At 44.3% G+C, this 15,488-nt stretch overlaps 1 protein-coding gene across 1 annotated transcript; it reads left to right on the top strand.

Annotated features, from left to right (window-relative positions):
• Window positions 1-11,975: 11,975 nt before the first annotated feature.
• On the top strand, window positions 11,976-15,322 carry LOC6549707. The gene is made up of 4 exons (XM_026981541.1): window positions 11,976-12,419; window positions 12,930-14,803; window positions 14,870-15,023; window positions 15,089-15,322. Exons 1-4 carry the CDS (start codon window positions 12,174-12,176, stop codon window positions 15,281-15,283), a joined length of 2,469 nt encoding a protein of 822 aa, XP_026837342.1. The 5' UTR covers window positions 11,976-12,173; the 3' UTR covers window positions 15,284-15,322.
• The last annotated feature ends 166 nt before the right edge of the window (window positions 15,323-15,488 follow it).

Below are 15,488 nucleotides of genomic sequence, written 5' to 3'. Positions count from 1 at the left end.
TTTTGATGATTTAAAAATTAAAAAAAAAATGCGAAAAATTGACAAATTTTGAATTTTATCAAATCAGCAAAAATGTGATATGGCTCGTTAGTTTAGTTGATTAGCTGTTCAAAACAGTAATTATTTTAGCGGTGGAACCATTTTTAGGCGTGTAATGAAGAAAAACCTTAAAAATAATATTGCATTTTTGTCGTAGATTTTCTTCCCGATTTTTTCACAATAAATATTCGGTTTTTTTGCTATAACAACTAAAGTAATGAACCAAATGTAGAATGGCATACCTCGCTGAATTCGTTGCAAAATTTCCTATCTTATAGGCTTGGAACATGGAAATGTTGTATTTTTTCATTTTTTTGCAAATTTTGATGATTTAAAAAGTTTGAAAAAAAATCCGAAAAATTGACAAATTTTGAATTTTAGTAAATCAGCAAAAATGTGATATGGCTCGTTAGTTTAGTTAATTAGCTGTTCAAAACAGTAATTATTTTCGCTGTGCAACTTATTTTAGAAAAATTATGGCAAAAAACTGATTTTCATTGACTGTGAAATTTTCTCAGTGCAATGTGTGAACGCAATTTGAGTAAGTGATTGTTTTGCCCTAGTTGAAATTGATTTTTACTTACTTCATCGGCAACCGACGTTACCTGTCGAACCCGCCCCTCCCTCCAATCGACCTCATCAGCATCCTCCCCTACCCTCTTTGCCGTCGGTCGACCTTTGTTGTGTTTAACCTTTCCATTTTCCGCTACAAGTTGTTCAACGTTAGCCCAAGCCGCCTGCACAGAGCAAAAAGGAGAGTGTGTTTAAGATATACATTTTAACATTTTTCAGAATATTAAGAATGCAGTCAAATCCATGTGGGTATCAACGATGTAGTAATAAACGTCAATTTTTTACCGTGCACTTCATCTCCTGTTCGCCATCTCTTTCCCAGCCATCAGTCCATCTCTTTCGGTGTGAGAATTGGCCTACTGTTCGGAAGATGATGTGATGTCTTCATTCTATATGGCCGCTGATCATTGCCGGGATAATCCTTCCCCCTATTGTTCATTTTCATTTTCTTGGGCTCTTGTTCTTGTTTTTGTGCTGGTGCTACATACATAGTGCCCGGTCTCCTTTCTCTTTTCTTTTTCGCCTTTCTTCTGCTAAGCTGCCGGCAACTTCTCGATCTGGAAATTGGGTCTTTGGGCGTCCCAAAGTCTGGGCCTTTTGCTACCGGGGATCGGGGATCGGGGATCGGGAATTGGGCATTGGGAATCGGGAATCGGGAATCGGGGGACCCTTATATTCACCTTTTCTTTCCAATGTCCAAACAATGGGATCGTTGAAAGCGACTTTGGCATATTGAGATGAATTGTTGTCGCTGATCTGCCTGCACTTCTATTTTCCGGAAAATGCCTAAGATTCTTTCTTGAACACAGATCCATACAAACGGGCTAATGTTTCGGGGGAAAATTCGATATTCTACGGCGATCGAATTTCCATGGCATATCTATTGGCTCTGATCTTCGCCCAATTAGCCTGGCCAACGCCCCTGGCTAATTGAAATGGGATCCTGGCATCTCACGTATCGCCTCTCGCATCTGAAATCTGAATCTCAATTGGTTTCTTCGAGGCGTGTTCGAAGGAGGTCAAAGATCAGCTGAAACATTGGCCTGACTTTTGGCACATCGCCCTCAAAAGGGAATAATTCGCAAGTTCTTGAGGAGGTGCAGATGAGCATGTGATATATTGATAGCTGATCTGAAGGATCCTTATCGTGAAATCGATACCTAAATGTGGAGTGTGCTCACTTCAAGGTGTTGAATGTTGTGCTGGACAATCCAGATATTATACACAACACATTTTGTAAACTGAGCATTTAGAAAGGTAAACGCGTTATTAAACATTAATATACTTAACCCCTTTCCTATATATTTACAGTTTTTCCAGAATATATAAAACAAATCATTTGGAATGGCATACCATTTTTTTCCAATTTATCGCGAGCTCTTAGCTCCGTTTTTTGTGCCACGCCCTTCTATCTGGACCACTTAAAGAAAAAGTGATGTAGCAGCTACCGAAAGTCAGATAAAAAGGGAAAAGACGGGGGAAAGGGCTGGGGGATATTGGTCAAAAGTTATGGGATTCCGGGGAGTGGGAGAAAAGAGTGGAAAAGGGGGCAGGGTTGCGGGTCAATCAGTGCCGCGCCTACAAGTGGCGGGCTACCGAAAAGCCCCCTTTTCCTCACCCGCCCCCTTTTCTTTTCTTTCCTAATTTGACCCAGCTTATCCAAGGCGTTGTCATTGTTGTCATATACCTATATATATATATATATATATATGCTTTTATATAGGTATATGTATTTTCTACCGATGTTGTTTTTCCCTGTTTGTTTGTTGTTGCTGCGGCCCTTCAGATGTTGGACTTGCCTCTGCCTCTTCTTCATGTTGTCACCGCAGCGCAGAAGTGAAAAGAAAACCAAAAACCAGAAGCGTAACGAAACAGATCGAACCCAACAAAAACTGAAAAATCAGAGGCAGAACAGAAATCGAAGAAAAAAAAAAAGAAAAAAATGCAGACAAAATAACGCACCGAAACGCAGCTCAGCACACGAGCTCGCAATTAGAAATGTGGGCAGGCGGGGGTTAAGGTGGCACAGGGCGCAACACAGGGGTTAACATATTGGATCTCCCTCGCGATCTTAACTCGATTGTTGTTGCCATTTTTTTGGGCGTGTTGCCCCGAACAAATTTGTTAAGAGCTCCAACTGAGCGAGCGGCTCCTTTTTAGTGCCGGGGGATCCGTCCGTGCACCTGGTCAACTGTCGAAATACCCCTTGCTATGGCTGGGTATATTGCTTGACTACTAATAGAAGTTAAATTATTTGATTTTCAAATCACATACCAAGTTTCACATCGCTGGCCATACAATATGCACGCAAGGTCGGATGTCAGTATTCGGACATCAGTTTTGGGCGTAAAGGGTATGGCAAGGTCGCCACCAAAGGAACCAAGTTCCTCCTTTCGGTATGCAAATTGGCTGTGCCTTCGAGGGCAGCGCAATGGGTAGCGGGGGGTCGCCTGGAATGTGCATAAATTTAGCGACTGTATTTGCCGAAGCAGCTCCCATAAAATTATGAGCAACTGCAGCGAAAGGGGAGCGACACGGGGACAACTCTCCAGCTCCATCACCCATCCGATGAACCACCAAGGATCCGAGTATCCGAGTATCCGACGAACCGAGGCCCAGCAGATCCAGGGATCCAAAGATCGAAAGATCCAAAGATCCAAGGAGCCACCGATCCGCGCAGTCCCATTTCAATAATGCCAGGGCATCGGACAGAGGCTGCGACTTGGGACACGGCTATGCATATGCGCATTCCCTAAAATTATATATGCGATCATTAAATGTCTTCGACAAAAATGAGCATAAAAATCGCACGCGGCCCCAAATGAAAATAAATTAAAGCAAAGCGGAAAGGCAAAGCGAGAAAAATAATATTAAATGGGTGAGGTGAGGGGACGCGAAAGACGAAGACGAATATAGGAATGCTCTGCAAACAAGGAGTTAAATACTCTGTCCGCTATTCAGTTTAAACAAGGTAAGTGCATAAATGCATATCCTAAGCCAATTACATTGAGATAGTTTTTTATTCCCACTATATACAATATTTGCTTCTATCTGTTTATACTTTACCAACTATATAGTTCTTGAATGTTTTATTTATTTGATTAATACTTATTTCGCACACCTTCTTGGGTTATTTTTTTTAGGATACCTCCCACATATCCGCCAGTTCTATAAATAAAACCAACATAACTATCCCATTTTGTGATCCCTGCCCGCTGTCGTCACAAGGTACTATTTCTTTTCAATACTTTTTTCAATACTTTTTTTAATACTTTTTTATACTTTTTCGGACTGTGCCCCCCAATGGGATTCGCGGGATCGCTTCGCTGGGTGTGTGGGTATCAAAAATGGTTATTGGGAATTGGGAATTGGGCATCGGACCCACATCAAGGCGACCGCCATTATCTAGCTGGGTCCAGTGATCCAGTCCAGACCAGTCCAGTCATCCAGTCATCCAGTTGCCCAGTTGCCCAGTGAGTCATCCGGTGGTCAAGTTGTCCACGATTGCTGACTCGGATGCGGAGTCCGCCGCTGATTTCGATTCTTCTGGCGGCATTCAGAAGCAAATAAGTCACGTGAATAAGATTTCTCGCATAATAAATTATGGCCGGCCGGGGAGCTTAAAGAATGCGCTTCTGTGCACTGCAGTCCCCCTCCAAAAAATAAGAGAAGACAACAATAAATATATATCGAGAATCCAGAACTGGCAACTGGGAGTTGGGTGTTTGGAGTTTGGAGTTTGGAGTTCGGAGTTTGGAGCCCGAGAAACGCAGCAATCGAAAAGCGGGGCACATTATTGTGACCCGTAAATGATACAAAAGTTGTGTGTCATTAATAAACGGCACAGCGTGGCATCCTCAGGGGGGCGGGGTAGTGGGGAACTCAAGTACAGACAGAGAAAATATCTGCGAAAGTTAACAACCAACAGTAAGTACACAAAAAGCCTTCGTCGCATTCTGTTGATTCCGGTGATTAACTAATGAAAAGCCCAGTAATATTGCTTGGGGATCTGTACAGCTCATTAGTAGTAGCATTTTCATCCAAAGTGCATTCTAAGTGCATTCATTTTCCGCAGTGCAGAAACATAGCGAGGCACTTGCCACACGAACTGCCGTCTGAGTTGCTCAAGCTGGAGACGCTGGCGAAGATCCCTGGAGTTGGGGTCGCCACCAAAGGTTCCAGCTGCAGACAGCTCGGGACCGGCGACCGGTTACTACTCCTCCATATATATACATATATGCATATATATACATATGCTCTTACCTCCGTGTAACTCCCCCTCCCAGCGACTTGCTGCCGGACTTTAGCTTGGGTGCGCGCAGGGTGGTCGCCCTTAAGTTGGCCAGAATCGGTAGTTACTTGGCCAAAAAAGCGAGCGGTAACAGCATGTGTTTCACTTCTGTCCGCTTTGATTGATTTTGATTTGAAGCAGGCGGCTTGTAGAGTTTAATGGTTTCTGATGTGGCAGTCGGGGGCACGGGGTGTTCGACATGCAACATGAGTTCCACTTCGGTTGGGAAAACAAACCCCGGCGTATCACAGAGAGCCTGGGAAAATGTGGAGAAAAACCATCAATTAAATGGTGTTTAACAAACCATTTATACCAATTTAATAATATTGGGTTTTGAATTGAAGAGCAATAGCCTTTTGGCTTTGGCCACCCATTAATCTCATGGCTTGAAATATCATTCCAATGCCTTAAATACAGATTTTAGACTGTTTAGGACTCTGCGATGGTTTCTTTTATTTCTAGGCATTTCACCTTTAATCGTTTCCAAGTGGCCTGGTGAGTGCACACTGATTATTCTGTTAGATCCCGTGGAGCAGGACTTGCGGACCACCCACCTGTAAGTGCTCATCTCGGAACCCCGTCCATCGCATCGAGGACTCTTCAATATCCGGTCAACTTCCGCAAGGAGTCGCCCACATCCTCGCTCGTTCTGAGCATCCCTCCCCTTCGTCCTGCGCCTGTCATCGATGTTTTGGCCGCATTTTGCGCAAAGAATCAAACCATTTCCCATGTGGCCACCGCACAGTAGCTGCACCGAGAAAAATTGGCACCGCTATGAGCGAAGAATTTGCAAAACGTGTTCGTTGGTAAAAGATTTATTATGGTATAATGGACGACATGAATAACTAGCTTAATAGCTGAGTGCACTGTGTAATTAATTATTATAGTTATTTTTGGTGTGTTTTTCTTGCTGTGCAGATTCCAGAGGCCGGGTAAAAATCGTATTCGTACTCGGGACTGGACTCCTTAAGGGACAATCGCGGGCGGACAAAGAGCGGTGACACACAGAGGCGATAACTTCCTGTTTTCCCTGCCGCTTTCCCGGGGTTTCCCCTGCCGCTTTCCCGGGCTCTCCCATTGTCCAGCGATGCCTTGATAATTGGTTGGTAATGGCTAATTTATGAGGCCCCTGGCCGAACCGCCGCAGAGGATGCACCTGATTCGATGTGAGTGACCTTTGACACAGGAAAAGTGGAAGGTGCTTGGGTGGGGGCAACCGAGTTGAGGCCAGAATGAGGGCCCAAAGGCGATTGAAGACCAGTTGCAGCCGCGCAATTGTTCACAGTTGACAGCGGCACATAAATTACGGCACATAATGAATCGATCGCCACATTCGGACCCTTCGATATTTCCGATGCCCCACACACACACACACACACACACACACACACAAATACGCACATACGCTCGGACATTTGGAAAATTAGAAAAATGAATTAGTGATCAGCTCGGGCGGCGGGTCATAAAAAAGTGATGGGGAAGCTGGCGGAGAAAGTAGACTCGAATCACTGGGTTCCCAGCGATTTTGTATTGCCAAGTGTGCGTTTGAATGTGTTATTTTTTGAAAATATATATTTCTCCGTTTCAATCAAAAATAAATCTCGAAAAAGGTCGAATTTAAAACGCCTTTTTTGGCTAGCGAACTACTCTTCAGTTGCCCAGTAAACTACTCTTAAGTTACAGGGTATTTCATGCCGATATCTTGCCACATTTTTCCGTTTCTTTCATAAAAACATTTACGAAAAAAACAGTTGGAGCGAGAAGAAGAAGCAGGAGCAACCGTTGAGCGCATTTTTCCATAGCTACCATTTGCCCCTCCGAACTCTCGAATTTTTAATTCATTAATGCAAACGATGCACGGCAATGGGAATGGTATGGGATACACTGCAAGAACATACTGCACTCTTTTCCAGTATTCAAAGTTGATCTACTTTAATATTAGCTTCCCGTATTTTATTGAAATGTTTTCGCAGCAGTTTATTTCCCTTGAAAAGTATTCAAATAACGTAGAACATTGGGCATATGCGGCATATTAATTTTTGTTGCAGTGCAAGGGTCTAGAGGGGAGTGGGGCATAGTGATCGGAGCCATGGGGGGTGATCAAACCCCGCCCCTCTCTTCTGCCTTCGCCTTTTGGCTGACTTTCGTCGGTAGCCGGAGTTCGATGTGTGTTTAATATCCGTTTTATTGCCATTGAATTAGTGGCCTTTGTCAGCATTTAGGGATCTTAATTTATATGGAAGTCGGGCCTGCAGTGGAAAAAATGGGAAGAATCGGCTAAAAAAGAGCGTGACTCCCTAACAAGCACGGCATTCCCCCTGCCCCGCTCCCCGCGGCCCCCTCCCACTCGCAGCGACCTCTGGCAGATGCAAAAGGTCAAACGCACACCCACACACTCGCACACACGCACACACACTCACACTAATCCCAAATGATGGCCGTTCTGCCCAGACTAACTGTCGTCGTTGTCCTCTGCGCGCACTCACACACACACATTCCAAAACCCACATTTATGTGCTACGTTCTGCGCTCGTAAAAGGCAACATAATTAATAGTTGCACTGGAAAAAAGTGTAGGTACAATTAAAATTAAAAAATGTTCCTCGTTCTGCGACAAATTTGAACTTTGAAATGTTGGAGTATTAGGTAAGCAATTCATTCGATTCATACAATCATCAGAATTAATCAATTCATCAGAAGTATTGCAAAGAAATGAGCTAACACTCAACGTTATTCTTTGAAATCAGCAATGAAAGCTTAGAAAAGAAGTACAAGAAGCTGCTTAATAGGAAAAGACATTGGACAAAAACTAAATGACAATAAAACGACAGCAGTTATGACATTACAGTAAAGACTTGCAGAGCCTCAAGCACGAAAACCGTGGCTCTTAAAAATGATGTACAATATAAAAGTGTAGCAACGTATTGTATTTGGCGATATGTTCAGTTCATAGCTCGTATAAAAGTGCTTTGCTACTTGAGGCCCGAAGTGAACAAGCCTTTAAAAAGTATGCAATACGTGATGTTGATAGCTCCTTCTACTCAATGCCAAGTTGAACTGATCTGATATTTTTCCTCCGAGACCAAGGACAAAGCACGCAGGACTCAGGGATCCTTTCGAGGCGCAAAAGGGCGAGGAAGTCAAGGCAGTTGCAAAGGACATCCAATTCGTCGCGGGCGGCGCGCGACGTGCAAAAAACAAAGGGAAACACCGAATTCGGGGTCGAATAAAATCGGAGGGGGACCGAAAAGCAGCGGGCAGAGGGGTCAGGAACAGGACACAAGACACAGGACACATGCGTGCCCAAAATGAATTTTTCCTAATGCAATTTTTTGTTGCCCAACGAGCGGAAGTTATAAAAAATGGGAGAGAGAGGGAGAGGTACACTTTTTGGACTGGCAGTCGGTAGTCGGAAAAAGGACTCGCAGATGGCCATTGATTGGCTTAGTGATGCTCGATCGAAATCCCATAAATATCATGAAATATCATGCGGACAGGAAGTTGGCAAGGGGAATAGGAGGGTCAAGAATAAAATCTGGTATGTAACATTATCCATAATCAAATGTAAGGTAATTAGTTGTAATTAATTGAATTCATAATAATACATTGTATTATCCAGCAATCTGTAATCAGCGATTTTGATTTCCAAGATATCCTTATTGTGCTTTTATTGAGTTCACAAATATTTCACAAAGCATTCCGTGCTTCTGTCTGCATCTGTATTCTTTTATTCACAATCCCATTCAAGATTCTCACAACTTCGTTTCCTATCAATGAATCCGTAATCGCGGATGGCGATGCCACCTCCTTAGATTCAAATTCATTCATCCACGATTCCATTCGCTTGGCCAACTCAGCTCGCAGCAACTCGAGCGAATCGGTTGGCGCGGAACCCTTCGAGTTACGTTCCAAAGATCAACTACCGCAATCGATCTGGCGAATTAAATGGCCTCAAATAAGCAATCATCATCATCGTCATCATCATCACCATCACCATCTTGCAGATACTATCTGCACTGAAACTCAGAAACTCGACGTTTCCAGATCATCGCTTTCAATTTGTATCAAATATGTTCAAAGGACTTCGACTTTGACGGGGCCTCGATTTTTTCATCTTTTCTGCATTCTTTTTTCCGCCTTTGTTTGGCCCTCTATTTACATTCGCTGTCGAAAAGAAAAGGACTCGGCTCTTTGGAGAGGCACTCGCATATGTATTTATTTGATGATTGCCCTCTCATATCCCAGTTTTCTTTATCTTTTTTAATTCTTTTCCGTTTTCCCTTCTGCGAGATTTGCGAGGTTCGCTAAATTGCATTCTGAACGCCCGAGCTGCGTTAAGTCAGAAGTCGATCAAGTGTGGATGCGTCGCGCAGATGTATCTGCAGTCTGTATCTGCAATCTGCATCTAAATATGTATCTGAATCCGCACCTATGCGACTGTGCGACAGCGCGTTTCGCCACTGCATGGCATGTTTGGTATTCAACTTTTCAATACTTCTCGATAAAGGCATCAGTATGCATTATATATCATCTTGATTTATGTTTATTTACGATAGCTTATCGCCTATATTCAGTTGGGTTTTAAATATTTAAGGACAACGACTAAAAACTCACTGCTAAACTAATCCCTAAAGATTGCTTTAAATTTCTGAAACGCACTTTATTTGAAGTTTGCGGCTTATACAAGCAACCAAAGCGATGGAGAAAAATATTAGAGAAAATTCGTTTTGCAGCTTCGTTTCATTGCCATTTGTTTGGCATTTTCCAGATTTCTTGTTTTCCTATTTACCCATTGTGTTTTTCCCGAAAAACATTCAAGTGGAAATCCTTTATTGAGTGCGATATTCCTGCTCTATGCCCATTTCCATTTCCATTCCCATTCCAATTTGCGAAATACTATATTTGTTTGTTGCATTTTGCATGCAAAATTTGCTTTCATTCCTGCTCCATTGTTCCACGTTCATTGTCAATTTACCCACTGTGCAGCAGTTGCGAAAACGAGAGAGGTTTCTATTTCTACTTGTGTCTGCCGCCTTTGTTTTGCCTCCTTTCAACTGTCAATTGCTTTTGGCCAGAGCAATTTGCATGGCCCTATGTGCATGCCAGCACCTATTTTTATCCCTACATATAAATCTGTTCCTATCCCTATCCCTATTCCTATTCCTAACCCATAGCCGTTTGCATATGGAGCGGCCGACATGGCCTTTGTGCATCATCATCACCCAATCATCCTCGTCGTGGTCAAGGCAAAATGTTTGCGGACAGAGGATAATGAGTGTTCCTCGAGTCGGCAATTTGTCTGGCCGCAAAACGATGAATTATGGCTGCCCAATATTGGAAAAAGTGAGCCACTTAAAGTCTAAATATTTAAGGAAAATTAAACCAAAATGGAGGCCCTTAACAAATCGAGCACGAAGATCGGCAATGGAAAATGATATGTGTCCTACAGCAAAGTTAGAATAAATACAAATATTTATGCGGATATTGAGCGCCTCAGTTATTTTAGAGCAGCAGATGAAATTAAATTGAATAAAAGCTTACATACAGTGCACTCGTCCTCTTAATAATTCACTACTGTATGAAATGATGTTTGTTTTATATGTTGCTTATATAAATAGTTTTATAAACCCCACTAAACTGGGTCACAGACACTATCTTAAAGATTTCCCCTGCAGAAACACGCACACAAAATTCAATTAATCCTGTCCTGGTCGGCAAATGCAAAACTTCCGAGAAGATCCTTCCTGTTCTTAGTGAATTAATCCCCGAAATTGCTTAAAAACTTTTGTAAGCTAATAAGCAAATTTGCTGCATACACTCGGGGGCCACTATGGAATCCCGAATGGGAGATTTTCGGGGGTTTTTCGGGTGAACCGAAATAATTACAGAAAGATGCAGGAATAAATGATTCCGGCTCAAGGGATTTTAATTGCCGAAAAGGAGAGCTTTGGGTAAAACTGATTTCAAGATGATGTGGAGATGTCTAGACAATTGAGAAAAAAGGATTGCCAACAAAAAAAATTCCACTTTATTAAGCTAGCATACTCAAAAACTAATTAAATTGAAACAATATATATTTCTTAAAATATATATAAACCCCTTGGGCAAACAATGTATATTTAAACTAAACTGTATATATAAATCTAAAAAAAGGCTTAAATACATTTCTGGTTTTTGACAAAGTGCTTTAGTACCTATAAAATATTACCAAAAAATAGTTATTATCTATAAGTGCATTATTTACATGGCAACGAGAGCACATGCACAAGTAAAAACAAGAAGAAAAAAATGCAAATGAAGTGCGTTTATTTTATGGCCAGCAAATCAATCAACTTTATTAATTACAAGTAATTAAAGTTTAATTAAGAGCACAGTACAATGCTTATTTTTGCTTTTGTTTCAAGGTTGCATGTGTGTGCGTGTGTTTATATGATGCACGCGTGTGTGTGCACGCGTGTGCTTTTGTGTGAAAAATAAATGCAAATATTTATTTGGCAAAAGTCAGAATGTGTGGAACGGATGCGGTGGGCGGAGCTGGAAACAAAATGGTGGCAAAAGTAGTGCGATAATGTTGTTGCTGCTGCTGCAATTTTGTTTGTCTGTTTAATTAAAGCAATATGTGGCCTCCAGGAAAGGAATGTTGGGTTAATTGACTCATCACTTATACGACAAACGAAGCACAAACAAACAAACAAACAAACCAACGAACACACACATAAAACAGGAGTAAGAAGAAGAAGGAGACTGTTTCACAAAGCAGCGCAGTCGACGAAAAAGAAAGAAGATGAAACAGTTCAAAACATTCAATGGGCGTGGCCAGCATTTTGACATTTTGGAAATTTCTACACTGCGCAGCTCCATGGCGATTTGCACGAATCAGAAGTGTGGATCGTAAAAGGAAGACAACGCCCACACACATAACAGTAATAGTGGGAACAGCAGGTGTTGTCCACAAAGCGACATCTTGCGGCTGCCAGCAGCACAGTTAAGGGCTATAAGCGAGTACAGCATCCACCGCAGTCTTGACACAAACCTGTACATGGCGATAACAGCATTTCTGACAGTGCAATCGAAAGACTGCGACCACTTGACCACTATCGATTGGCGACAGGCCTCGGACAAATCGATTAGTATCGAGTCAAACAATAACAATAAAAATCGCAAAAAAAAAACAATCAAAACAAGCTGAAGAGACTTGAATCAATTGAATCGCGCAACGCGAATATGCAACCGCTCCACCCCCCTGCGCCCCTGTGACAGTGTGCACAGCCATGGCCACGCCCCCGCCACCGCCCACGCTTGCAGCAGACGCAACTGAATGCGCCGTGGACGCAGCAGGCGAGGCACTGCATCATCACCATGACCATGCCCAGCAGCAGCAACAACAGCAACTGGTGAGGAATTCCCTACTTGCGGACATGCGAAGATCTACGAATTTCTGGTTCCGTGCGGCCAAATCAACGGACGGACTGCAGTTGCTGGCCCAAAGCTGCACCCGAATTTTGCAGCATGGACTGGTGAGTCGCATTTTTCGTGGAAATCCCCAGAACAGCACACACACCACGACGATTCCCTACACTAAGAGCGGGGCATGTTGGTTTTAGCATTCATCCTGTACCATGATTTACATATATTGAGTTTCTTTGGATATTTGCGTAGATATATTAGCAGATGAGGTCAGCTTTACAACTCACACCGTTCAAGCAACACAGCAGCGTAACCTAACCCAATGTTCAGTGTTACTGATTCCTACAGAATCAAGTGAACCTAATACCAACAAATAATTATAAAGTTTATGCAGCCAGTACTGGGCAGCACAATACCATAAGCAGTCAAGTATGATATAAACATATACATGTATATAAACATATATATGTATGTAAAGTAAATTATCAAGTAAATTACCCTGTAAATCTGTCCCACATAGACAGAGTATCAGCTACTCGCTGCGCGCATGTCGAAGACTTTCCCCATTGTTTTGCAATCGAATTGTATTTATGCAACGCCTCACTCTCCATTCTTATCAGTTGCAGCCCGTGGAACTTCGTCGACTGGCGGACGACTTTGAGTTTCTGCTGGCCAGTGCGGGAAAACAGCAACAGCAGACCAAACCGCCGCCTAATCGACCGGATTGCGCTGCCAGAGACATTGCGTCAGTGGCCAGCGGAGTGGAGGAGTTTCTCGGCGAGTGGACGAACCGTTGCCTGCGTGCCCGTTGCCTTTCACAGTGTCTGCAAACGCTGGTCTCCGATCCGGAGCTAATGGAGCTCTACTATCCCAGTGAGGAGGCATATCTGAGACGATCCGGTGATGCCACCGCCTTGTTCGTTTGCCTAACGGCCGTCCAGCTCAACCAGAGCGGACTGCTGAGCCAGCTGGAGGTTAGGCATCAGCTGCGCCACCGACGCACTTGCTCACAGCCGATCTTCAGCATATCGCCCAAACTGCAAGCGGTGCCAGAGGAAAGATTGCAAAAACGCAGCTTCCTCAGGCGATTAAAGAGCCTACCAAATCTCAGCCAGGAGGACGAGGAAGTGGACGATAGAGCAGCCTCCAGAAGGCGCTGTCAAACGTTTAGCAGCTCCAGAAGCCACAAACTGAGGGAGGACCACTTGGATGCGCCATCCACCAGTTCCTGTTCGTCCCACGACAGTCCCAGACGGATCCAGCTGATCAACTGTGATGACATAAAGATCTGGACCGACCAAACGCCCGAGGAAGTGCCACTGGAGGTGCACGAGAAGATGCAACAGGTACCCAAAGCATCATCGACAGTGGGCACTTATCTGGGCAGCTTTTTTGGCTCGCCGCCTATCTATACCAGTTGGTTTCAGCGCGGCGTCGGCGAGGATCTAAATGCCTCCGGAGATGGGGGCATGCTGGACACCTTCCTGCCCGTAAACGGTCGAAAGCTAAAGAAGCAGCACACCCTTTTCGAGGGCGTCAGCATGCTGGACGAGGCTGCATCCACCACAGCCTGCATCTCGTCGGCTCCCTGGGATATTCAAGGATCAGCCGGCGGCAGTACCACTTCCACAACAGCATCCAGTTCTGTGAGCATTACGCCAGGCAGTGATAAGATGGACCAGCAATCCCTGGCCTCCTTCCTGCAAATGTCCCGGCAAACGCACAACAATACGCAACTGGAGAAGGAGAATGCCCACTTCAGAATTTCGGAGGCTTGCATAACGGCGATAGAACACGTCAAGTGGAGCAGAAGACTGGCCAAACCAGCGAGTCAGACGAGCCATGATCAGTCGGAGCCGAATCTGATGCCCTATGCGGAGCAGATTCCCGGCGGCATGCAGAATCACAGCGCTGAGGCTGTGGGTCTCCAGCTAATATCCCGCTTCAGTGAGCAGCAGCTGCCCCGTTTGGGCCATCTCAAGTGGCTGGTGTCTGAGCAGGAGGCACCGCAGCAACTGCTGCCGCTCCCTATGCCGAAACAGGACCATGAGCAGGCCAGTCTAACCAGGGGAACATCCAGTTGGGCACCGCCTCGTCAGCAGATCATATTCACCGAACACCCCTCGGAGAATCGATCCAAGGTGTTGCAAAAGCAGAATAATCGCTGTGCCGGCTGTGGAATGCGGGTGGCCAAGCACCTACAGCAGCATTTTCGCTACTGCACCTACCTGGGCAAATACCTGTGCACCGGCTGTCATCGCAATCAGATTTCCGCGGTTCCCGCCAGGATCCTCCGCTCCTGGGACTTTCGCTGCTATCCAGTCTGCTCCTTTGCATACCGTCTAATCGAGCAGATGTACGCCTTTCCGCTGTTCCACGTCCCGGATCTGAATAGCCAACTGTACAAGCACAAGGAACTGGCCAAGGCGAGAAAGAGGAGGCTACAACTCCAGGCGGTCAAGGGATTCATAGCAAACTGTCGATTTGCAACCAGGTGCGTGGGACCACAAATAATCAATGCGTTTAATTCAATCTCTTCTTTTCCCTTCACTTTTTGTAGAGAACAGTCGTTCTTCAATGCCATTCCGGTGCACATCACCCAGGATCCCGACATGTGGTCCATGTGCGATTTCGTGGACGTGCAGAACACCAGCATGAATCGCTCCATCAAGGAGGTGATCGCTCTGAGCGAACAGCATGTCCACAACTGTGTGGTTAGTGGTCACATATGTTATGGCTAAAAGCACCATTCATCGTTATATGATCTTATATATTTCAGCTATGTACAGGACGTGCCTTCGTCTGTGAGCACTGCAAGGGCGGTGAACTCATCTATCCGTGGCAGCGAAAAGTCCAGCGCTGCGATCGGTGCGGTGCCTGTTTCCACAACGGCTGCTGGAAGGTCAGGAGTCGGTGTCGCAGCCAAGTTGACCCGTGTCCCAGGTGCTCCCGTCTTCAAAGTCGTGCCAGCTAACATCCAATCAAAGTAAACAAGCAACTCAGAAATCGAAGGGCAGGGTAGGAATTAAATCCTCGTTCGCCTTGGAAACTATGTATACAATATTCAAACTTTTGTTTTTTCGTTAAATCGATAAGAATTTGTTAAAATGAAAGCCTGTTTTTTTTTTTTTTCTTATTTATTTAGAGTTATTTAGAGCTCTTAGTCTCTCTTGTTCATT

This window comes from Drosophila erecta, unplaced genomic scaffold, assembly GCF_003286155.1.
Source record: "Drosophila erecta strain 14021-0224.00,06,07 unplaced genomic scaffold, DereRS2 tig00000126-arrow-pilon, whole genome shotgun sequence".
Lineage (NCBI taxonomy): Eukaryota > Metazoa > Arthropoda > Insecta > Diptera > Drosophilidae > Drosophila > Drosophila erecta.
This window is presented reverse-complemented; position numbering and strand designations above follow the sequence as displayed.

What these genes read in the sequence shown, in the direction of transcription:
- LOC6549707 (XM_026981541.1), top strand. Translation starts at nt 12,174, where the DNA reads ATGGCCACGCCCCCGCCACCGCCCACGCTTGCAGCAGACGCAACTGAA. An exon ending in GAATTTTGCAGCATGGACTG is followed by an intron (nt 12,420 to 12,929) that starts GTGAGTCGCATT and finishes CATTCTTATCAG; the next exon opens with TTGCAGCCCGTGGAACTTCG. An exon ending in AGCATGTCCACAACTGTGTG is followed by an intron (nt 15,024 to 15,088) that starts GTTAGTGGTCAC and finishes TATATATTTCAG; the next exon opens with CTATGTACAGGACGTGCCTT.